The sequence below is a fragment of the Tiliqua scincoides genome, chromosome 6 (genome assembly GCF_035046505.1).
Source record: "Tiliqua scincoides isolate rTilSci1 chromosome 6, rTilSci1.hap2, whole genome shotgun sequence".
In the NCBI taxonomy this organism is placed as follows: domain Eukaryota; kingdom Metazoa; phylum Chordata; class Lepidosauria; order Squamata; family Scincidae; genus Tiliqua; species Tiliqua scincoides.
Genome location: NC_089826.1, coordinates 23,381,951 through 23,405,958, shown reverse-complemented (window position 1 = coordinate 23,405,958; position 24,008 = coordinate 23,381,951). Strand labels below are relative to the sequence as shown.

The window sequence follows — 24,008 nt, the reverse complement described above, 5'->3', positions numbered from 1 at the left end:
AAGAAAAATGTGATTTGCAAATATTGTCCGATGAAATATGCATTTCCAAATGCTACCAGGATGACAAAACACATTCATGTATGTAACAAATGTCTTGTAGATATTAAAAAATCCTTCATGGATCTAAGTGAAGAGGACCACAATGACCATAAGAACATAAGAACAGCCCCACTGGATCAGGCCATAGGCCCATCTAGTCCAGCTTCCTGTATCTCACAGCGGCCCACCAAATGCCCAGGGAGCACACCTGATAACAAGAGACCTGCATCCTGGTGCCCTCCCTTGCATCTGGCATTCTGATACATAGCCCATTTCTAAAATCAGGAGGTTGCACTTAGCCCATTTCTAAAATCATGGCTTGTAACCCGTAATGGATTTTCCCTCCAGAAACTTGTCCAATCTCCTTTTAAAGGCATCCAGGCCAGATGCCAACACCACATGCTGTGGCAAGGAGTTCCACAGACCAACCACACACTGAGTAAAGAAATATTTTCTTTTGTCTGTCCTAACTCACCCAACACTCAATTTTAGTGGATGTCCCCTGGTTCTGGTGTTATGTGACAGTGTAATGATGAAAATGCACATAGTTTTTCTCAACGTTCTCATTCAAGAAGTCTTCTTTCTACTCCATCTGTAACATCAGCAGCAACACAAAGTGTTGTTGACCCATCAGCAGCATCTTCAAGTAAGCAGATACTGAAGACAGCTGCATCCAAAAATTATTCAATAACTTCATTTGTAGACAAGATGACACCTGAAGATCAGGAAAAAATTGATCAAGCTCTTGCAAGAGCAATATATTCTTCTGGAACACCATTTTCAATAACTGAAAATACATACTGACAGGAAGCTTTGAAATTACTAAAACCATCATACCATTTGCCCAGCAGACATTCTTTGAGCAAGCCTCTTTTGGAGTCAGAATATGAATGTGTAACAGAATCTGTGCAAGGAAAAATGAATGAAGCACTGTGTCTTGCACTACTTACAGATGGATGGACAGATGTGAGAGGAGGAATTATACAACACCTCAACCAGTTTTTTACAAAAGCATTGAAACAGGAGGGAACAGACATACTGCAGAGTACATCAGCTGTAAAATATGTGAAGTCATAAAGTATTTGCTTTGCTGACTGACAAAGCCAGCAATAAGAAAGCAGCATGGGAGATCATAATGGAGAAGTATCCACATACTACTACAATAGGATATGCATCTCATGGGCTCAGCTTGCTTCTTAATGATATTATGGAACTGGACACCCTTCAAATGATCTATAGACGAGCAAAAGAAATTATAAAACATGTAAAAGGTACTCATATTGTAGCTGCAGTTTTCAAGAAGAAGCAAATAGAAAAAAATGCAAATAATAAAATAGTGACACTGAAGCTCTGCAGTCAAACTTGGTGGGCTGGAGTGGTGATCTCCTTTGAAAGTTTACTAAAAAACAAAGAAGCTCTTCAAGAACAGTAATAAGTGTAAGAAACACTGTTCTTGATCAGGATGTCTTCTGGGTTCAGCTGCAAAATTCCCTGAAGATTCTAAAGCCAACTGCTGCAGCAATCACTGCATCTGAATCAGATAGTGTCAGAAATTCCTTATTTAATGACCAAGATAAAAACAACTGTTTTTGAAAATCTCAGTATATCTCCACTTACAACTATAGAAGAAAGTTAAAGATTTTATTTTAAAAAGGGAAGAATTTTGTTGCCATCCAATTCATGCTGCTGCAAATCTGCTGGATCCAAGATTCAAAGGTGGAAATATAAGTGATGATAGCACTGTTACTGCATTTGACTGCATTGCAAAACAAGCATCACATTTAGGACTTGATGTTGGGAAGGCACTTTCAAATGTTGCAGAATATAGAACATCTTCAGCGATTTGGTCCAGGAATGCAATCTGGTATTCTGCCAAACATATTCCTCGTGCAACATGGTGGCAAGGTCTTTGCATAACATAGCCTTTGACTCTTCTTGCTTCTTGCCTTCTTCAGATTCCTCCATCTTCTGCAGCATGTGAAAGAATCTGGTCTATGTTTGGAAACACTCACACTAAATCAAGAAATAAACTGACATGTGAAAGGGTAGAGAAGCTTGTTTCAATCCGGGCAAACCTTCAGTTTTTAGAAGTCCATAATAACTGTGATAATGACAGACACAACAGAGTAGCTGCAGAAACAGAGACTGAAACTGATACTGATAGTTACAGCTCAGAAAATGATTCTGATTAAATTTCAGGCCCATTCATTGAAACTTAGTCCCACTCCCTTCTATACATTTCCCCCTCTTCAATTCTTTTTATGAGAATGGGTTTTTTATTTTTATTTAATACGGTGGAGAGGAAAGATGAATAATTGTTACTACTGAATTTTTAAAAATTGTTTTGTGGAGGTTTTTTTGTCTGGTTCACATAAACTAGTAAAAAATTCAGGAGAGTGTTGCTCCATTTGTTATGTACAATTACAAATAAATATTATAAAAAAAGTAAATTCTGTTTGTAATAATTGTTTGGATACACTATATTTTTAATATGCTAGCTGTGATAATTTTTTGCCAAGTCAAATTGTCCATAGTCATATTTTATGTTCCTAAAGTAACAAAATGATGTTCAATCTGGAAAAGAAAAAAAAGCGCTAATGTAGCATTTTTTTCAATTTTTCTGAAAATTTCCATTTTTTTTCTGAAAAAAACTGGGGTTTTTTTTCCGATGTTCAAAATTTCTGGAAATTTTACATCTCTAAATCACTCTCATGAATTCTATTTCCATGCAGTGAAACCAAATATCAAAGACAAGCAAATTCCTACAGAATCAGAGTTGGAGGGAACCTTCTAGGTCATCTAGTCCAACCTTCTGCTAGAACACCCAAAGCAAGAAATCTCCAGTCAATCTTCTTTAAGACCTCTAGCAAGGGAAAGCCCCACTCTCCACCCAGAATAAGTGGTTCTAACGTCAAACTGTTCTTACCATTACAAACGTTCTCCTAGTGTTCAACCTAAATCTACTCACTTGTAACTTCAGCCTATCAGATTAAGTTTTGCTCTATGAGGCAACAAGTCTTTGTTCTCTTATATGAAACAACATTTCAGGTATTTGGTATTTCAGGTATCAAATTGCACAGATTTTCCAAGAAGAAAGGTACACAACCCTTGAGAATTTAAAAGGGAATGTTTCTCACCCAGCATGAACAGGAGTTCAACATACCGTATTTGCCGGCGTATAAGACGACTTTTTTGCCCTGAAAAACATGCCTCCAAGTGGGGGGGTCGTCTTATACGCCCAGCCGTCTTATACGTCAGCAAATGGGCCTCACGACCGGGAAAGCGTAGCTAGGACTGTAGCCGCACTGTGTCACGAGACCGTTAAGCGCGGCCTGAGGCGAGCAAAGGTGGGGAGACCTGAGGAGGGGACTGAGGAGGCGGAGGCGCTGGAGGGTGGGGGTGGGGAAGGTGGAATAACAGTAGCTTGGCCAGGAGAGAGTCGCTGTTCTCACGCTGGGCACTCAGCTCTCGCGAGACTTCGCGGCTACCGCCGCGGCTTGGCTCTCCCTGACGCTCTGTGGAGCCGGCGCTATAGCAGGGCTGAGGGGACTCCTAGAGTGGCGACGGTGTCGGCGCCTGCTCGGGGACCGCGGCAGCAACCCGGGGCTGGCTCCCGGCAGGCGGCTGTGGGGCGTCAGTGCCAGTCCCAGCAGCGGCGGGCTGAGTGCCTTGGCGGCGGGGGCTGCCGGCGGCGCGCTTGCCTGGTTCTTCTGCCAGCGCTTCTACGGGCAGCCCCGCGAGCAGGAGTGGGCGGTGGAGCGGCACCTGCCTCCGAGGCCTGGCGGCGGCAGGGTGCAAGGAGCAGGACCCGGCAAGGCTGGCCAGGGCTGCGGGCTGCTGCCCATCCCCATGGCGGCCACTGCCAGGGAGGCGACGGTAGGTGAGGAAGGAGGGCGGGAGGGAGCGCGCCCCGCCCGGCCCTCCTGCGCTCCTCAGAGGCGGGGCTGGATGGAGGATGCTCTTGGGAAGCAGGTGCAGGGGAGGCGCCACTCCATCTCCCTTGGCAGAGCCTCGCCAGGCAGGCTCAGTGTCCCTCAATGCATTTTCCTGCAGAGACGGTGCTGGGTGGCGGGTTCTTCATCTGTTGGGTTCCTGCCTGCCAAGCAGCTGTGAGGCACCAGAAAATAAGGCCCTGAGCATCCCTAGCAGCAGCAGCAGCTGTCAGGCAGGCAGACCTTCAACGTTGCCTGCCCGCATTCCCAAGCACAAAGATGCTTATCAACAAGGATACTTTATCTGTTGGGTTCCTGCCCGCTAAGCAGCTGTAAGGCACTAGAATCCTACCAGAAAAGAACAGCATCCCTAGCATCAGAAGCAGCTATTGGGAAGCCAAGTAATTTTCCTCTGCAGTGCAGTCCCGGTCCGTCCCCCCCCGCACCTGGCAGCAGGGACATTGCTTGGCACAGCGTCTCTAGGCACAGCTGCTGCTTGAGAAAGGAAAATAAGAAGAGCAGGGAAAACCTCTTTCCAAGGGTGCAGTGGCCTCGGCATAGCATAGCGTCTCTCTCTTTCTCTCTCTCTGTGTCCCCTCCCCCTTTGTTCTCATCACTATCTGTCACAGAGCCACTTCTTCAAACCGTGTCATTTTTCTATGGGGAAAGAACTTCTCTATAAGAAAAATACTTGAAAGTCAAGACCTGAGCGGGTTATCTGTTGTGATGCTCACACAAGTCTGATCTATTGTACTTATGTGTAGTAAGAGGTTCTGATTGGCTGCACTGGTCCAGCCTGTGTAGTGTATGCACAGCCAAATAATCATACATGCACTCGTCAGATGTGACACCCTGCAAGTAGTCTGTGTGCTGTTTTTGTGCTCTTACACAGAAAGTATGAAATGCTTTTTGTGTAAGAGACTCTGAGCCTAATCCTATGCATGTCTACTCAGAACTAAGTTCCATTATAGTCAGTGGGACTTAATCCCAGAAAAGTGTGGGTAGGACTGAGGCCTCATTGTGGTTGGTGCTCAGTGGGGAAGTAGGGTGTACCCAGCGGTCTCCAAACATTTTGGCAGGAGGGCCGCATCATTTCTCTGACACTGTGTTGGGGACCGGAGAAAAAATTAATTAATTAACATTTAAAATTTGAATAAATTTACCGTATTTGCCGGCGTATAAGATGACTTTTTTGCCCTGAAAAACATGCCTCCAAGTGGGGGGGTCATCTTATATGCCCAGTCGTCTTATACGCCGGCAAATACGGTAGCTTAAGATTCACAAAACCAAGATTGCTATTGGCAAGAATATGTGGAAAGTCCACTATCTCTCTTCTTAAACCACTCATGAACAGGATAAGTGACAATTTAAAAGGAGGAATATAAGAACATAAGAACATAAGAACAGCCCCACTGGATCAGGCCATAGGCCCATCTAGTCCAGCTTCCTGTATCTCACAGCGGCCCACCAAATGCCCCAGGGAGCACACCAGATAACAAGAGACCTCATCCTGGTGCTCTCCCCTACATCTGGCATTCTGACTTAACCCATTCCTAAAATCAGGAGGTTGCGCATACACATCATGGCTTGTACCCCATAATGGATTTTTCCTCCAGAAACTCGTCCAATCCCCTTTTAAAGGCGTCTAGGCTAGATATACAATATATTAGGCTATATACAATATACAATATATATACAATATAGATATACAATATACTAGGCTAGATATACAATATAAATGTTGTACCATCTATAATATATTTAGTGGTATCCAAGCCAACGTAGTCCAAGAGTTCAAATGGGCCCATGGGATAGCCTGCACCCAGCTTCATGGCCATGTCAATATCTTCCTTTGATGCATCTCCTAGAAAGAGGATTGACAGCCAGATTAACAGAGTTCAGTGTTGATTCTCCCCTTTAATAATGAACATGAGGCTACATACATCTAATGAAGCTAACCAGAGAGTCCTGGGGAAACAAAAAAACATACAGCAAATCCTTTTAGCTGAAAGGTTGAAAACCAAAACAGAAGCGATGGGGCAGTGTGTGCAGAGAAGCCCATTAGGATTCACCTACCCTACTGAAATACTTCTTTGTTTCATGCTCCCTCAAATAACTTCATCCATTTACCCTTTTTATACTCATTCTGAAACTTTCTCTCAGAACATCTTTGTGATACCACCTCTCAAGGTTCTTCAACTTTCCTCCTCAAAACTTTGGTTCAACTTCCTGATCATCATACCCGAGTATAACCAAGCCTAAGTATGTGTAAATGAAATAAGAATAATAAGAAATAAGAATGTATTCTTCCCCAGTTATCCTTGCTTCCATTTTCCTCCTCTTTGTAAAATTTTATATTGTAAGCCCCTCATACGCCATGAATGTTCATCAACAAGTTTTGAAAACGGTTACATTTTTTAAAATGTACAACAAAAGCTGAAGTCAGGATACCAAATAAGAAAAACCTCTAATTTTCATTCTTTCTAAATGTAAAATAGTTACATATTTTATGCACTCAGTATGCAACATTTAGCCAAGGTGTTTTATATGCTGATATTTCTGACAGAACAAGAAGTTGTTTCCATGTTGCCACTCTTTTAAGTTTCAGAAAGCCATTCTAATTTGTTCTAATTCTGCCTTTGAGAAGTAATTAGTCGTATTTGTTGATAGATAAGCAAGAAGCCTGGTTAACTTTGTATCACAAGCTGAAGTCAATTTTATAAACTACAAAGGGAGCATTTAATATTTAAAATATATTTACAGAGTTCCCAATAACAGAGGCCTTTCATCTACAAATTTTATATTGTAAGGGAATATACAAGGGAAGGGAAGGCTGTCTTCCAAATAAAATGTTTAAAATAACATTCCTAAATAGCAGACAGTCATGAAAGCAGGCTTAAGTCTGAAGGGTAACAGAGTTAACTTTCATCACAACTACAACGCAGCACCAGGACAGAAAGTGCCTGCACTTAATCTGCACTCCACCTCAGGAGGTATTCTGCCCATCCTGCTCCATCAAATTGCCCTCTTCCTTCCCAGTTACTTGATCCAGTGAGCTGATATAGTGGTAAAATGATAACCAGGAGCAGAGAGTCTGCTGATACTTTTCTTTGTACATTGCCTTGGGCAACTACATTCCTTAAATAAACTTTTGGGATACTGCCACTGTAGCTTTTAATATACAAAGTTCGGTCCACACTGGTGCAATATCAGCTTTGAATATGGAACTGCACATCCTGGAAAAAGAGGAGGACCAGGCAGGTAAACATAATGCTGCCTGGCTTGTGGAGGGGCAGAGTTCAGCATTCCAAAAGCCTGTTTGGAACATCAAGTTTCCAGTCCTTATCGCTAAAAGCCTGGCAAGCTTAAAAGCATGGGTACAATGCCTGATAAATCCCCCATAGCATGAATGGGTTAGAAGACATTCCAGATAATCTAGTGGAATGGTGGCATTGTTCTTTGCAGATGCAGAATGTGGATATTTTAGCTTATACAGGTGAGGCTTTGTCCTTCTGCTTGCCTATGTCTGTTATGCTTTTTTAAAGACTCAAGATCTCCCAGTCCATACAGATAGTTTCTTTGGGGTCCTTACAGAGCAGCTGAGGGAGTGTGAAGAAGGGTTGCCTACCTTCCACCAGGGCTCCTTCTTCACCACCAGGGCACTCTAAGCTTCTGTCAATGGCACTCTGTGAAGTAGGGGTTTAATGGGCAAATAAGAGGGAAGGAGAAGTACTAACTCTAAGTTTGGATTTAATGGACTTTTGACACTCCTTCTCCCCATTAGTCCATTAAACTGAGGGTTATTAGTAAATACTTCATAGTACTTACAATCCTAGCCCAAGTGCTGCCTCCCTCCCCAGAGATGGTTGTTCCCCTCCTTACCGGTCACTCTGGAGCCTCACATGACATCCTCTGGTCCTTCAAAAGCCTACTGAAGCCTCTGGAGGACCTTTAAGCATTAATTCCGGTTTTCATGGAAGGCTTTTGGAGTGCCAGAGGACACCGTGCAAGGCCTCCCTGACCCTCAGAAGGGCTCTGGAGGGCAGGCGACGGCAGGTGGCACACAGTGCCACCCCCACAGGCCTCATAGGTGTGAGTGTGAGTGCCCCAGCCACCACGACCCCCCCCCAGGAATGCCACTACTTCACAGAAACTTTTTTCAGCACAAAGTTTACATGAACTGCCTATCTGTTTTGATGAAAATGATAATTACAGAACTAGAACCGAAGATTCCATCTGTCAAGCAGGGATTCCAGGTGTCCCCCATCATTCCCACATAGCATAATGCACTGCTTTGGGAGGGATTAAAGCGTGTGAGATGGCATGATGTGTGTGGGTCTCACATATGAGGAGACCCTCTGGGTCTCACACAGAGGAAGGGGAGCTGCAATGATGGTGTGAGAGGTCAGTCAGGACAAGCACTGGTTCATGCCTATACCTGGCTAGATTAACCGCTAAACCATCAAGTACGGGTTGCAGTAGTAGCACTCAATGCCCCAGCAGCTTTTCAACTAAAAGTTCACAAAGCAGTTTACAGAGAAAAAATCAAATAACTAAATGGCTCCCTGTCCCAAAAGGGCTCACAATCTAGAAAGATGCAAATGAATACCAGCAGGGGTATGGGGTGCAGTGCAGGGCTTTGTCTCATGGCCCCCAGCAACATCACACCAGCACTGGGGAGATCCTTCATTAAATCCTCTGTATTATACCTACACTGATTCTGGCAACTGAAACTATCAGAGTACGCAGAATTGCTTCAGCCTTCCAGTTCATACTGTTTTTTCTAACTTGGCCCTCAAAGTTGAACAAGCTGAGCACATAAGAAATAAGAGAATAGCAGCATTGCAAGCACAATGGAGAAGGTTCCTCAAAATACAGAGTAAGGGTCTAAATGGGGAATACATAGGTCAAAATGGATCTGGTATGACTAAACTCGAGATGCCAGACCATGCAACAGCTAATGACACCTTCTGCTTATACTCCAGAAATACACAAGAACCCACTTTTAACAAATATTTGACTATATAACCTCACTTCAAAAAAGAGTCCAAAATAGGTTTTCTATCTAGACATCTGCGATCCAACATGAAATATCACACAAAATGGCTACTAGAGCACATCATAAACTGTCATCCTGCAAAGTAAACACTACTCATCTTTACCCCTCTCAAAAAGCCGAACTGCTTCCATCAGGTACGGCACAAGGAGCCTGTTCACAATAAATCCAGGAGTGTCCTGTAACCAAAAAAGAAAGATTAGAACAGACTAGTTTTGCAACCCAAATACAAATTACAAAGACAGACTTTCTTGTATATTTCTTCTGCCAATCTTCTCACACTCAATCCACTTGCATTGCATGTGCTGTTTTTTTTCCAATCTATGCATGCAGGGAAGCCCCCTTGTGGTCACATGCTACTGTACTTTGTATTTTGAAATCTTAGCTCAGCCCTAGACCACACAATGCAGTCACGACTTCAAGACTTTGACCACAAAATACAAAAGCTAGATTTGTTCTTTTAAGGTGTCAGAGCTGATATTCTCTGGATTTTAACAATGAACACTAAGGGCTGCAATTCTTACACACATTTACCTGGGAGTAAGTCCCATTAAACTTAACAGAAACATAGGTATGGGCTGTAAGTTACAGACTCAACTTCTAGCCACGATTTTAAATTACATGTTACTGAGACAATACAGTTGGACCACCATTGTATATGCGGTTGGTGATTTGCTGAATGGCACTATGCAACACATACCTGTACTCCCACATATAATATAATAATTCTGTATAATAATTCTATTATAGTTTATGTATTTTAACTATAAGTTACTTTGGCAGAAAAGTCTGGCTGAAACGCGAGATATAAATAAAAAATATTCTAGTATTTATTGCCTCTTAGAGGAAGAATTTCATTGGCTAACAAGCAAGGTGTCATACGCAAATGGCTTAGCAACGTCAGAGTAAGAAAATCCTCACTGTTCCATTTAAAAGGCTGTCCTTGGAACCCAGCTAGACCTCGCTCTTTCAATTTGAAATGTACTTGCCTTGCAAGACACTGGATTCTTTCCCAAAGTCCTGCTGAAATCCATGAGGGACTCAAAAGTCTTTTGGCTGGTCATTGGCGTCTTGACAACCTAGCAATAAAAGCAACAAGTCATTCATGTGCTTGAGTTAACAGTAAGTAGTCTTACATAAATAACTATCCTGTAAAATAGGCTTCACTGAAAAAACTAACAGTAGTAGGGTGCAATCCTAACTTGCACTGGAAAAGGCAGGCCAGGAGGCTTGCGCTGTATCCAGCGCAGGGTTGTGGCCAGATGAGGTTTAGCCAGAGGCAAGGGGAAACTCTTCCCCTTACCCCTGGGTATGGGTTGCTGGCCCCAATGGGTCTCCTCGGACTTGCGCCACTTCCTGAGATGGTGCAAGTTTGGGGAGAGCAGAGCGGCTTGAAGCCGCTCCGATCTCCCTGGGGATGGGGGCTGAGATCCGGCATTACTGCCGGATCCCAGCCCCGCCTCCCTCTCCTCGCCCGCCTGCCACAGGGCTGCCCATCGCCCTCCCTCCCCCCACCCAGGAGTGCCTCCCTCCTTCCTCCTCCCCACTCCCCCATGCCTACCTTTTCCACTTGTGGAAGCGCAGACGGGCCAACACAAGCAGTTGAGGGGAAGCCGGTGTGGAGGCATCTGTCAGCCTCCGCAGGTCGGCGCTTCTCAAAGTGCCAGTCTGGCTTCCCCTCGAGGAGGCGCAAACGTGCTTTACGGCACGTTTGCGACCCTCCCAGGACTCGAGGACTCTCCCTCCCAACTTGAGGTTAGGATTGTGCCCGTAGTGTCATATCACAGAAGACCTTTGTATTTCAAAAAGTCAGTGGTCTGCACAAGTTCTTCCCAAAGGTCAGTTTGCTATTTTGAGGTTTTGTTCATACGATTATGCCTTTAAGTAGAATTCTTGAATTCATGGTTACCAGCTTTTTAACACCAGTTAGAGGTGACTGCTTGTCAAGATGATGCCTCCCCTGCTATCTTACCTTGGGATGCTCCAGACACCAGTCCACGGCCAGAAAACTTGACAGTGGGAGACACATGTGGTGTAGGACACTATTTTGCATGTGACAATAGACACATAGCTTTAAAATGTTTAATCCTTCTGAGATACTCATCAAGTGAACATCTCGGTGTAAGCCTGGGCAGCAGGAAACTCCAGGCACTCCATCATTAACAATTTCCGAGTCAAACTAAAATTAAGTCAGCTGCAAAGTTACACCACTAGTGCCCCCATCCTCTATCTAAAGTGGCAGTAACAAAAACAAACCAGTTCTAGGACCAGTTGGAGGCCTCCTGCAGGTTGGATTCTGTCCATGAGATGCCAGTTGACAGCCTGTGCCTTTCATCTTCTGTCCCAGACATATTTTTCACCTTTTAGTTACATCTGACTTTAGTTACATCAGGTGTAAGATGCTTAAAGAAAATTTACGTTTTCTTTAAGCCGACTTTGTATTGGTATTTAGTGCATGCAGATGCAGAAGAAATACCAGCCCCTGGAAAAGATGCTCTGCTGGGATGAATAGAGAGAGATGTCCCACCCCCCACCCCACCCCCGCTCAATGTAAGAGATCCAGCTTTACCAGATACCATCAACCATATAAAAGCTTAAGAATGGTCAATTCAAAGTTGAGAATTAAAGGAATCTTTGTAAAAACAAGATTAAACAGAGAATGTGTGCAAGGTCTACAAAGCTCTGAATGACAATAGTACATTCTGTTCCTAGTACAGTCTATATACCTGCTATATAACTTCAGTACCATCCTGTTTCTCTGTGTCCCATGGGGTGGAAGAGAGAGAAAGACTGTGAAAGACTGTTATTTAAGAGGACCTCATGAATATATTTTTCTAGATATATTTTGTTTAATCATTTACGTTCCAGCATCAGAAGAATTTCCAAGATAATGGTGAACATAAGGCTATTCTGGTTTTTTAATTATGAGATCATAATCTTTGCAAAAAGATTTACAGAGGAAAGGTCAATCATAGGCTACCTCTAAAATCTGGAAGTTGCATATAATCATCATGGCATGTGGCCTATGATGGATGTTTCCTTCATAAAACTGTCCAATTCACTGCTGCTATGTCCAACCGCCCCCCAGAGCCATTCTGTGGGCCAGCGAGGCCCTGCGCTGAGTCCCTGGGTGCTCCAAAAGCCTTCTGAGGCCTCCAGAGCACCGTTAAACAGTACTTCTGGTTTTCGTCAGAAAAGATAAGACAGCTCACCTCCACAAGTTTCATCATAGGCACTGGATTAAAGAAATGTAGGCCAGCGAACCGGTCTTGCCTGGTGGTAGCGTTGGCTATCTCTGTGATTGGCAAGGATGAAGTGTTGCTAGCAAATATCGTGTGCCTGTCAGTAAACAGTACATGGCTTGCATTACTTTATGGCACTTACAGCCCAATCCTGATGAACAGTTATAATAATGGAACAGAGGTTCTGTTGTTGTAACTGGTTATATAGCAGCACACACAGCATACTGCCATCGTCTATTTTGAAGATTCTGCCACAAATGTTGCCGCTATCGGTTATCCATATGTAAGCTGCGCAGGGGGCAGATATGGAAGGAATAGAGGAGGTGGGAAGGAATTCTGGGTGGGAGGAGATTCTGGGTGGGAGGGCCGTGAGGGAAGGGGAGGATCCAGTAACACACCTGCCCTTTGATGTGCCCCGGGGCAAAGGTCTACAATGCTGCCCATCCACACCACACCACACCACCCCCTGCTTAGCAGTACAACTGAGCCTCGCGTGGCATTTGGGATGACTCGGAAAGCGTTCTGAGGCTTCCCCAGTCTTAAACATTACATCCAGGAAACGGGAAGTACTGTTTAAGACTGCGCCCAAAGCAATCTTCAGGAAGCTTCCTGCGCATTCTGCAGTGCTGCGCAGAGGTGGTGCTTGGGGCATTTGCCCCCCTGCCTGCCTCCAGACCCACCACTGGGAGGATCCCAACAGCAGTGACTCGCTCAGGATCTTACCCCTGTTCACTCTTCCTTACTGGTTGGAATCTTGGGCAAGGGAGGAGGAACCCTTCACCCATTCCCTTCAGCTAAGAGGCAACTAAGGAGGATAGGACAGTGTCAGCCCCTATGTCTCAAGCTGCACCTTCTGGTCACACCATTTTAATGACCTTGAATGGTGCAACCAAAGCCACATCATTTTAATGGCCTTGATTCATAAAGGATCAGTGTCATGCAGCCTCCACAAACAACAATGGCACCAATCCGACACCCTTCACCAGCTGTCAAGAGTTACCTAATATGGGGAGGTCAGTCTTTCCTGGAAGCAAGACTCACTGAACACAATGAATCTTACATCTGAGTAACAATACACCCCCACCTCAGCATAAAGGGAGATGGATGCTTTAAAGGGAAGGATAGGTGAAGCTCTGACCAAGGAGGGCTTTGAGGAACCATCTAGAGTCTAGGCACAACTATGGTCTCACCTCCTCTGAGGACTCAAACCCAATGTTATTGACAACCGTGTGTTTTCACGGTTCATATGTGAAACCATATGTTCAAACCATATGTTCAAAACCTATGAGGAAAGTTTGGAGCTCACAGATTAAAAAGTGAGTAAAAGGTTGTTGGTTTACAGCCCAATCCTGAGCTGCCCAGCACTCAAGGCTGCAGCGGTGCCAAAAACGGCTGCCGCTGCATTCTGCATGCTCAGCAGGCAGCACCAGAGGCTACTCAGAAGAAGGGGACTGTCATCCCCTTCCCCTGAGTAAGGCGAGTAGACCCACAATGGGCTACTTGATTTTATGGCGACCCAAGGGTCGTTGTAGAATTAAGAGCCTCTGTGTTGGGCGCGTGGCCTGACACGTGGGCTCACGATCCAGTGGAGCAAAGCTCTGCCAGTCCCACCTCCCTCCTGCCCCGCTCCCTCCCCCCGGCATGCCTCCTCCACGCCCCCCATCTACCTCTCCACTGCCCAGCACTCCGCGCAACCACTGAGTGGTGGAGCGCTAGTGCTCCACTGGCACTAATCCAGCACCTGCCAGGGCTGAGCTAGCACTGGTGCTCCAGTGGTGCTGGGGACCACCTTATGGAACATTTACAACAGTGTGTTCTGGTGATAAGCCGGCAGGCACTGCATGGGATTAGGCCCTTATTCTGTGGGGAAAACAGATATAGGAACGCTTGTGGTTTTACAAGCTAACATGCAATTATTCTGTGAGGAATACTGATTTCCATGTGGGTTTCTGCATGTTTATCTCTTCAAATTCTTAGCAGCGTGATAAAAAAATGAACTCTTTCTTTTTAAATGCACCCAACTATCTGATTCTTAACATGAGTTACTAAAAGCCACTCACCTATAGTGAGTTTTGAAAGTTATCACAAAACTAAGGAATGTGGCAGCCAAACCCTATCAACTCCAGCATACTAAAAGTAAAAGCAATATATTCCTCACAACTATTCTGAGCACACAGTAGTAAGAAGCACGGTAGTAAGCGCAGCCTATGCTTGGGATCTGAAGCTGAGGTACTGTAACCAACTGTAACTAGGTAACAAACTACTATTGAAACAGCTGACCGCTGGGAATAGTATTTTTTTTACCATAAAAGATGGATAATCCTGTTATGCGTTCCACAGGCTACCATAAAAACATTCAGCGTATGCAGGTATTCAAAAAATTTTCAGTATATGAATGTATGCACCAGTCTACAAAACACGCCACTTCAGAATAGTACTGAATCCATTTCTTTTCCTGCAGCTCATTTAGCTGAATATTTTATCCATCTAGAATTTTTAAAATAAAGTTCCAATAGCATTGCTCAATTCTTCAGATCCTGTGGTAGCAGAGATAAGAGCAGATGGAGACACAGGTGGAACTTTGCTTGAATAATTGATTAGAGGGTGGTTCTCTGGTATAGGAAGGTCTTTTTAATCTTGGCTCACATGCAGAGACCAGAGAATTGCTCCACCTTTGTTCCCATCAGACATTAATCACTTCACTCAATTCTCAGACTTCTTCCAAGGACTAGGACTTGAAACAACAACTTATCACTTCAATAGGAAAGTATGATAGCTTTTCAAAGGAGAAAAATTACCATATGTTTCTAAGTGGGCCTCCCTATATTCTTGTATTTGGGAAAGGAAGAAGCTTGGTCATGTCCAACGTTTCCAGTTTTTGTCAGAATTTTCAAAGGCAACAAATCCTAGACTTTTCTCCTGAAAAAAATAAATACTAGTGTTCCTTGAGATAACTGGGAAGATCCAAATAAGACTACAATCCTAACGGCTACCTTGAATTAATACTCATCTAATACTGTACAACAGGACTTGCTTCTGAATAAGTTGCAAACAGGATTGCACTGTACAAGTTGTTTTTGCTCTCCCTCTTGTGTGCCTTGACATTGCTTTTAATGGCACATCTCATCTGCCTGGCTTTCAGAATCATTCTTAACTAGTCAGTGGAAAATTAGGTTTCAGTAGTCATCTCCTACCTCTCCCAGAACAAATACAGGTGCATATTTTAATGCAAACTAATCAACAATGGATTTTTGAATTAGTTTTTGTAGAATGTTAAGAACCTACTCTGGTGCAAACTTATCCAGAGTCTTGAAGAGCTCATTTTTTGCTGCGATATTTTCCAAAATGGCCTCTATTACAAGGTCAGTGCTGTGTACGACTGAGACTGGATCTGTGCTTGTGGTGAGGTTCTTCAAGGTGTTCTCGATGAACTCGGCACCAGCCTGCAAAGTTCGAGAAACAATAAAACTTGTTCAAAGAACTTATCTTTTGTCTTCAGAGGACCCAATTTCAACTGTGAAGATGACACAGTTCTAAGGGCATGCATATTCTGTCCCTCTCCAGATTTCACACATTTCAGCAAGTAAAGATGAAGCAATAAAGCAATATCTTAGCTAAAAGTAAACAAGCCTTATAAACCTTCCTGTCAGTAAAACCTGATTCTTTTTCTTTAACCATAGCAGACAAAAGCTATTCAGTTTCTTCCAAAAATAAAAGACCTTTCAGAGATGCTGCTGCATGCAAGGTTCTCTGTGTGCACACATATGGAAGATGGAGTCATGGAAAGACATGGAGGTTGGATGCAGTTCCCTCACCTCCTCATCTAACTGATGATGCATTAGTGTTGTTAGTGCACCAAGACAATTATCTGAGATATGTGTGTCGCATCTGTCCATGCAATCCAGGAAAGGTCACAATGTGCAAGTGGATGCTAGATATAGGGTTGTTTCCTGCACATAAACATCCTGTTTGCATATATGAAACATGTCCAGCCAAGGGACCTGTACCGGGGACTATGAGGGCCCAATCCTATCTAACTTTCCAGCCCTGAAGCAATCACCATGCAGCCTCAGGCTAAGGGAAAACATGTTCCCTTACCTTGGAGAGGTTTCTGTGACTTCACCACAGGATTCAGCATATGCCCCATTGGCACAGCTGCATCACTGCTGGAAATTTGGATAGGATTGAGCCCTGATTCTGTCTGCAAGCTGCCTTTTGCTAGATGATAGGGAAACGTGTTTATCCTTTTATCCTCCTCAGCTTCTTAAAAGAACTCTTTTAAATAGGTCTGTTAATCCAACATTGCTGTGTTTATCCATCTAGACCAGGGGTGCCCAAACAATGGCCCAGGGGCCACTTGTGGCCCTCGGAGACTCCCAATCCGGCCTGCAGGGAGGCCCCAGTCTCCAGTGATCCTCTAGCCCTCTGGTGACTTGCTGCAGCCTGTGCTGGCCCAATGCAACTACTCTCAGCATGAGGGCAACTGTCTGCCCTCTCACAAGGGCTACCTCCACTGCTTGCTGTTTCAAGTCTGTGATGCAGCAAAAAAAAAGGCCAGCCTTGCTTTGTGCAAGACCTTTTATAGGCCTTGAGCGCAAGACCTTCATTCATTTATTTAAGTTACATCGCTAATATATTCATTTATTTAAATTTATTCAAATTTGAAATGTAAATTAATTCTTTTGTTTTCTCCCCGCCCCGACACTGTGTCAGAGAGATGATGTGGCCCTCCTGCCAAAAAATTTGGACATCCCTGATCTAGACACTAAAGATAGAAATACACAAACAAGGTTTGTCACATTCAACGACCATTTCCAGCTTTTAAAAAAACAAAGATATTACCTCAGGTTTGTCCGCAAACTTTTTCTTTGTCAGTCTTTTCAAGCCATCTTCAATACCTTTCTTGGATTTATTTAATATTTCATCTGATTGATCCACCAATATTACAGTGTGGCCAGTTGCTGCAGCAATCTATGAAAAAAATAAAGGAGAAATTACAAAAAATAGAAAGTTAGCCCATAGAGTCCTTACAGGAGAAAAGGGGTAACCTATTAAAACTGGAAAGGTAGAAGCAGATGCCATTTTAATGACCCTGATTCATAAAAGATCAGTGTCATGAAGCTTCCACGAACAGCCATGGCACCAATCCAACACCCTTTACCAGCTGTCAACAAGGATATAAAGAGTTACCTAATCTGGGGAGTTCAATCTTTGGGCCTTATTGCTTGGTACTGTCTGTTCTAATTCACAATGGCTCTCTAGCATCTAAGACAGAGTTCTTTCCCAGCGCTGCTACCTAAGATCCTTGTAACGAAAGACGCCTGAATCGGAAATCTGCCCCACCTCCCCAAAAGGGAGACTGTTCCTGAGTTATGGCCCACATCCATACAGAAGCTAACACTTGTGAATAAGAAGCCCACTACCAGCCTGACAGCTTAGGGCCCAATCCTATCCAACTTTCCAGCAGCAGTGCAGCCGCAATGCAGCCCCAGGGTAAAGGAACAAATGTTCCCAATGGCACAGCTGCACTGGCCCTGGAAAACTGGATAGGATCGGGCCCTGAATCCCAAGTGGTAGTGCCCCTGATTAGGAATTAGAATTGGAACAAGCTGCCCAAGTGGTGAATAATCATGGTACCCCATTTGCTCTCTATGCCCTGGAAGAAACAAAATAGAAATGATTCATGTCAAGAGACCACTAAGCATTTTCCATGGAAGGAAGGACGGTATAATTGCAAATGGAAAATGAACTATCGTCCTGAGCCAACCCTGTGCTGAAATGACCCCACATGTGTCACTAGACCAGAAAGCAGTCAGCAGAAATAGGTGTCCATGCTAAAGATTAACATTCACCTGCCATAGCCACACCTGTTTTTATATACAATGAACTATCAATAAAAGCAGCTCAGAGACCAACTACAGAACGGAATTCACAGCTGATTTCAATTTCACTTTCTCTCCAGTAAAGTTGTTTCTTAGCCCAATTTTCTCAAAGACATCAGATGACACTTGCTTTTCTGACAGTCCTGGTGCTAGACAAAAAAAGCAAGCTGTAGCCTGATAATCCTTTTAATTATTTTATTTGGATATGTGAAGCGCAACACATGCAAGTGACAGCAGATGCCTGCAAAGACAGCATAACCTCAACCAGTAATGTGATTCTGAAACAAGACTGAAGGCAAGAGGCCTCAGATGCCACAGGTCTAAACCAGGGGTGTCAAATTCATTTCATGTAGTGGGTCAAATGGCATTCATGATGCCTGCTGTGGGCCAGAAGTGACTTCATTAAGCAGGAAGTGACACCATTAAGCAGATGATGGCTGGAAATGAAGCACTTGGTTCTCACGTAGAGCTGCCATTAGCTGTTCTCACTAATTAGCTGCAAATGACAGAAAATTAAATGTGCAAACCTTGTTCATAATTTCAAGATATGAGATGCCCCATATGCCCCTATTATAATGGGGCAAAATGAATTGCTTCCAGGAGCCGCAACCAGCCCATAGGCCTTATGTTTGACACTTCTGGTCTAGACAGAGGAAGGCCACACTTTGCATTTGTCAGAACAATCACACACACACCCGAACTCTATCAGAAAGAGGGTTTTTTAACGAGCACGCTCACAAAATTGCCACAGAGTCTATGCAAAGTATAAAAAGCTGGGTCACCAAAAAGTGTGCTTGAAACTGCATTCAGTACAGAATGGAAGTCCCGTGACTCCTTCCCAATTCCAAAGTTCAAACCTCTGCTAGGACATAGCATCAGTCACTATGCTGGTTTTCCCAGGATGGCTTTCCGAAAACCACAGTCTTTCCTGACTGCTCCTCTCACCTTTATAAGGCAAGTTGCAGCACTACCATATTCCATCACCCATGAGCTTCACTTGACTATGCCTCACTGTCTACACGTTGCATGAGGCCTACTAACAATATAGCTTTTGGTTTGTGTTTGCTGTGATTTCCTTTCTAAGGTTGCTTTATGTGGTTCTGTATTTACACACCCAAGGTGGTTTATAACTTTTTAAATAAATACTTCCTAATCCCAATGACAGGTTTAGCTCCTCTTCTTTCCCCACCCCTTTTTTTGCCCCTCTAAACTATTTCCAAGGTGACAACAATTTTGTCTCCTAAAACTTAATGAAACTGAGCATCTACTTTCCACTTTGCCCCATCTTAGATCCTGTTTCTTGCAGCCACAATATGTGGCAGAAAAATTTCTGCCTAAAATCTTGGAAGAGTCACTACTGGTCTTTATTGATAACACTGACCCAGATGGATCAACGATCTGATTCAGTATTAGGCAAGGTTCTATGAACCTGACTCTGAAATTGAGAAAATGACTTCATTTTTAGACTAAGAGCTTGAGCCTGTGGTCCACGCCATGCCTCCGCGGCACGGACCACAGTCGCAAACGTGCTGTAAGGCACGTTTGCGGGGCTTACTGCCAGGCTCCTGCCAGAGCTGGTTCAGCTCTGGCCGGCGCTGAGCCAGCGCACAGCAAGTGCCCGGGTTCCACGGCCTCCGTGACCGGTGGGCTGCAGAACAGGAGATGGAGGCGTGGTTGGGGGCATGGGGAGGCGTTCCAGGGAGGGGGGAGGCATGGCCAGGGGCATGGGAGAGGAGCGTCAGGGGGCGGGGAGAGGCGGATCCATGGAGCCGAGCTCCACAGGATCCAAGTTGCTCCGGCAGGGCTGCTTACCCTACACGAGCGCCTTCACTTTAGTGGCGACCAAACAGTCGCCGCTAAAGTGAGTAGCCCCATTGCGGGGCTGCTTCCCTTACTCAGGGGAAGGGGATGAATGTCCCCTTCTCCCAAGGAGCCTCCCGCGGTAGCGCGGGAGGAGCTGGATCTGGCAGGAGCCCTCCATGGAGCCGCCGGGTCCCACAGCTCTGGGCAGCTCAGGATCGGGTTGCCCCTTCTGTAACAGCCCAATCCTATCATGCACTGGGACAGGCAGGCTGGCAGGCCTGCCCTGTATCCAGCACAAGTTTCAGGCTGTCTGAAGCTCAGCCCGAGACAAGGGGAAACTTTTCCCCATACCCTGGGGAGAACCGCAGCAGCCCCAATGGGTCTACTCAGATCTATGCCACATAAATCGGTAGCGCAAGTCCAAGCAGCCCGGAGCTGCCCTGGGCTGCCCAGGAATGGGGCTAGGATTTTCCTCCTGCTCCCTGAGAATGCACTCCGCCCACCCCCAGGAACACCTACTGCTCACCCTGAAATGCCTCCCTCCTGCCTCCTCCCCGCCCTCCCCACACCCCCAGTCCTCCACACCAGCCGAGCTGAGCCGGTGCAAACTCACCCTTCCCAGGGCCCGCATTGGCATGGGGAGGCCAGCGCATGATGCACCAGCCTATGACTCCTTATGCAGACTGCTGATGTACTAACTGTGACCAAAACAAATTTTTAGGAAAGCAGGCCACTGAAAATATTTACGGAATGAGTTGGGTCCTCCATATCCATGGTTTCAGAACCCACAGATATGACCCAAAACAGGTTCCAAACCGTTGCCTGGGGGGCCCCACATAAGACCTCCGCATGTGACCAGAAGGTGTTCTGAGGCGTGGGGAGCCTCAAAGCCCCGATCTAAACGTGCAGCAGAACATTCATAAATTCCATGTGGGAAATTCATTTGGACTACCCTTCATTTTTTTTAAGGTTACAAACTTGAACCAACAATACAGGGAGCAGGCTGACTGTGGGTGGGGAGTGCATTTGTTTTATTTTTTTTTAAATCTTTTTAAAATCTTTTTTTAAGCAAGGAATTTATATGAATAAGCATTATATTTTGTTAGCACCCCTCTATCTGAAGCGACCAACACCTCATTCTTGCATAGATCAAGCCAGAATATGACAGGTTTCCAATAAGGTTTGAATTCCATGCATAGGTTTGGGGTTTCTATTGACCTTAGAAAACCTAACAGGGCAAGATAGCTTCTTACCTACATAAGGCTCAGGCTCTCAAGGATTTTACTAGTAAACAAATCCTACACCTTGAAGACTGGAGAGAGCTAATGCAAACCTGAAACCTTTAAGGTAAACCTTTCTGACCAGCCCGGCCATTACATCAGATTCCCACATTCTGAGGCAACTTCTGCCATCAAGGGTTGCTTCACACAGAGCAATTTCATTAGCATGTTATCGGGATTACAAAGGCATAAAAAAAAAGTTGTGATAACTCTGATATGATTGTTTTCAGAGATATTTTGAACAAACAAGTAGGTATCTAATGGCTCAAAGTTGTCACAAAAAATTAAAATTTATCGCAGCTCACAAGCACCTACAATTTCTGAAGGGCCATAATCCACCTATGTACAAAGAACTTTCATTCCACAAGAGGAACTTTATGTCCCACACCTATTTCCCTCCTTTTTTCTTGGTATGTGTTTCTGAGGGAGTTACCTGAAAACAGTACATTGTTTCAAATGTACAGTTGTACTAGACATATCTAGGAAACCAAATGATTTTCTTTTATTTCAGTAAATTTCTGATTTTGTTTTCACTACCGTCAACAATGGTATAAACTTCCACAAATACACTTATAGCAAGAATGGTGATAACACCACTATGGAATTTTTAACTCATTACCTCGAGATAAGGGCAAGAAAAGTGTTTCAAAGTGCAAATTAAAACAGCATGTCATTTTGCTTGGCACTATAGGTAAATTTTTACCTTTTACTGCACCAGTTTATTAGTGTAGGAGTGCAAAGAGAGTGCAAAGATTTCAGGTTTCACTTACAAAGTGTCATGCAACTTGAAGACTTACATACTCCTATATGCCAACAGAAGTTGCCCCAAGAAAAAAGATAGTATCTTTCCTGTTCTGTAGCTATTAAGTAATTCTAAGAATCGCCTCCTGAACTGGGAAAGCAGAAGTGAGGTGCCAGTGATATACCAGGGACCGGCAACCTTCTTCCGCAAAGGGGTCAGACATCAGGTCTGCCAATAATAAGAACGCATGCATGTTCAATATGAAAGCATGGATATCAAGATGGTCATGTCCTGAACTGCTGGAGAATATACAACGTTCATGCAACAGAAGCACAGCCTTGAGTGAAGGCACAAGCCCCTCTTGCACAACTCCAGAGACAGCACCAACCATTTCCCTAACCCAGTAGTTCCCAACCTGGGGCATGTGTACTCCCAGGGGTACTTGCCGGGACCTTTGGGGGTACTTGGAAAAAAAAAATTGAACAATGGTGGAAAAGGGCAGGTCAGCATTAGAATGCTTTGCAGGGCTGGCAAGGCAGGAAGGAAGATGGCTAGTTGGCTGCAAAAGCCTCAGCAATTGCTGGTTTCTGATCCTCCATTTGTGAATCATCAGATAAGGATCAGTAGCTGAAAACATAAATTTGACCTCACAGCAACTATATTAATTACAAACATTTTGTGAATCTGAGGGGTACAATTTATGGAAATAGGCTGCCAAGTGAAAAAAAAAAAACAACAAATGTTGGGAACCATTGTCCTAAACCAGTGTTTCTCAAACTGTGGGTTGGGACCCACTAGATGAGTCATGTGCCAATCTTAGGTGGGTCCCCCTTCATTTTAATATTTTATTTTTAATATATTAGACTTGCTGGTGTGTGACTGCATTTGGGGAAACGTCACAGGACTATTTTTAATAGGCTGCTGCATATATAATTTCAACAATGACAGTCAACGGGGCTTCCTCCTGGGTACGTTTGGATAGGGCTGCAGCCTTGGACAGTCAAAAAATCCCCCTGCTTGATGGTGTCACTTCTGGCCATGACATCACTTCCAGATTAATGACATCACTTCTGGTGGGTTCCGACAGATCGCCATTCTAAAAAGTGGGTCCTGGGGCAAAGAAGTTTGAGAAGCACTGGTCTAAGCGAAGGCGAGCGCTCCCCAGGGGCGCAATGCCCGTGTTGGCAGAGGCCCGGTCACCCTGCACGCTCCAGCCACCTTGTGCGGCTTCTTTCCAGAGCCTGGCACTGGGCGCAGCCCTGCCTCCCCTCCAGGCCAAGGGGGCCAGAGGGCACGGAGACCTTGCGCACGGCTCGGGCGGGCGCCCCCCAGGCCAGTCTCCTCCCCCCCGGCGCTTACCTGGGCGATGCCGGCGCCCATCAGGCCGCCCCCGACGACCGTCACATGCTTCACCACCAGCTTCTTGGCAGCCGCGGTGGACGCGAAGCGCACGAGCTGGCGCGTGGCGAAGGCCATGGCGCAGCGCGCTGTGCAGGAGGAGGAGGGCAGGGCAGGGCAGGGCGGCGGGGCGAGTGCCGGGAGGGCAGTGCCTTCAGCCGGCGCCGCCTCCTCCTCTCCTCCTCCTCGCTCCAAGCCCGGGCTAGGGGGTTGGCAGATTCGGTCGCAGAAGTCCCCGCCTTCCCCACCTCCTCCTCTCTCCACCGCCTCGCTGGTCTCCCCGGCTAGTCTGGCTTTCTCGCTTAGAACCCGTTTCTGCCCAGCTCACACGTGCGCACAGTCGATCCCTGTTGCGTGTCTGCAACGTTGGCTGAAATAGTGCCCAGGCTGGCTTTGCACCCGCAAGAGACGGACTGAACTAGCGCAGCACCTGGTACTAGCATCCTGCATTTAAGAACCCAAGAACAGCCCCACTGCATCAGGCCAGAGGCCCATTTAGTCCAGCTTCCTGTATCTCACAGCCGCCCACCAAATGCCCCAGGGAGCACACCTGATAGCAAGAGAACTGCATCCTGGTGCCCCTCCCTTACATCTGACATAGCCCATTTCTAAAATCAGGAGGTTGCACATACAC

General features: G+C 45.1%; 1 protein-coding gene across 1 annotated transcript in view; it reads right to left on the bottom strand.

The window, feature by feature from the left end:
* The window catches only part of HADH (hydroxyacyl-CoA dehydrogenase), a 30,504-nt gene extending 6,990 nt beyond the window's left edge, over window positions 1-23,514 (bottom strand). The window contains exons 1-7 of the mRNA XM_066632435.1: window positions 23,336-23,514; window positions 17,112-17,240; window positions 15,555-15,712; window positions 12,240-12,366; window positions 10,017-10,106; window positions 9,134-9,206; window positions 5,719-5,835 (exon numbers count right to left, since the gene is read on the bottom strand). Coding sequence (XP_066488532.1) covers window positions 5,719-5,835; window positions 9,134-9,206; window positions 10,017-10,106; window positions 12,240-12,366; window positions 15,555-15,712; window positions 17,112-17,240; window positions 23,336-23,452 — 811 coding nt within the window. The 5' untranslated portion in view covers window positions 23,453-23,514. The remainder of the gene's footprint in view (window positions 1-5,718; window positions 5,836-9,133; window positions 9,207-10,016; window positions 10,107-12,239; window positions 12,367-15,554; window positions 15,713-17,111; window positions 17,241-23,335) is intronic.
* Between the last annotated feature and the right edge of the window lie 494 nt (window positions 23,515-24,008).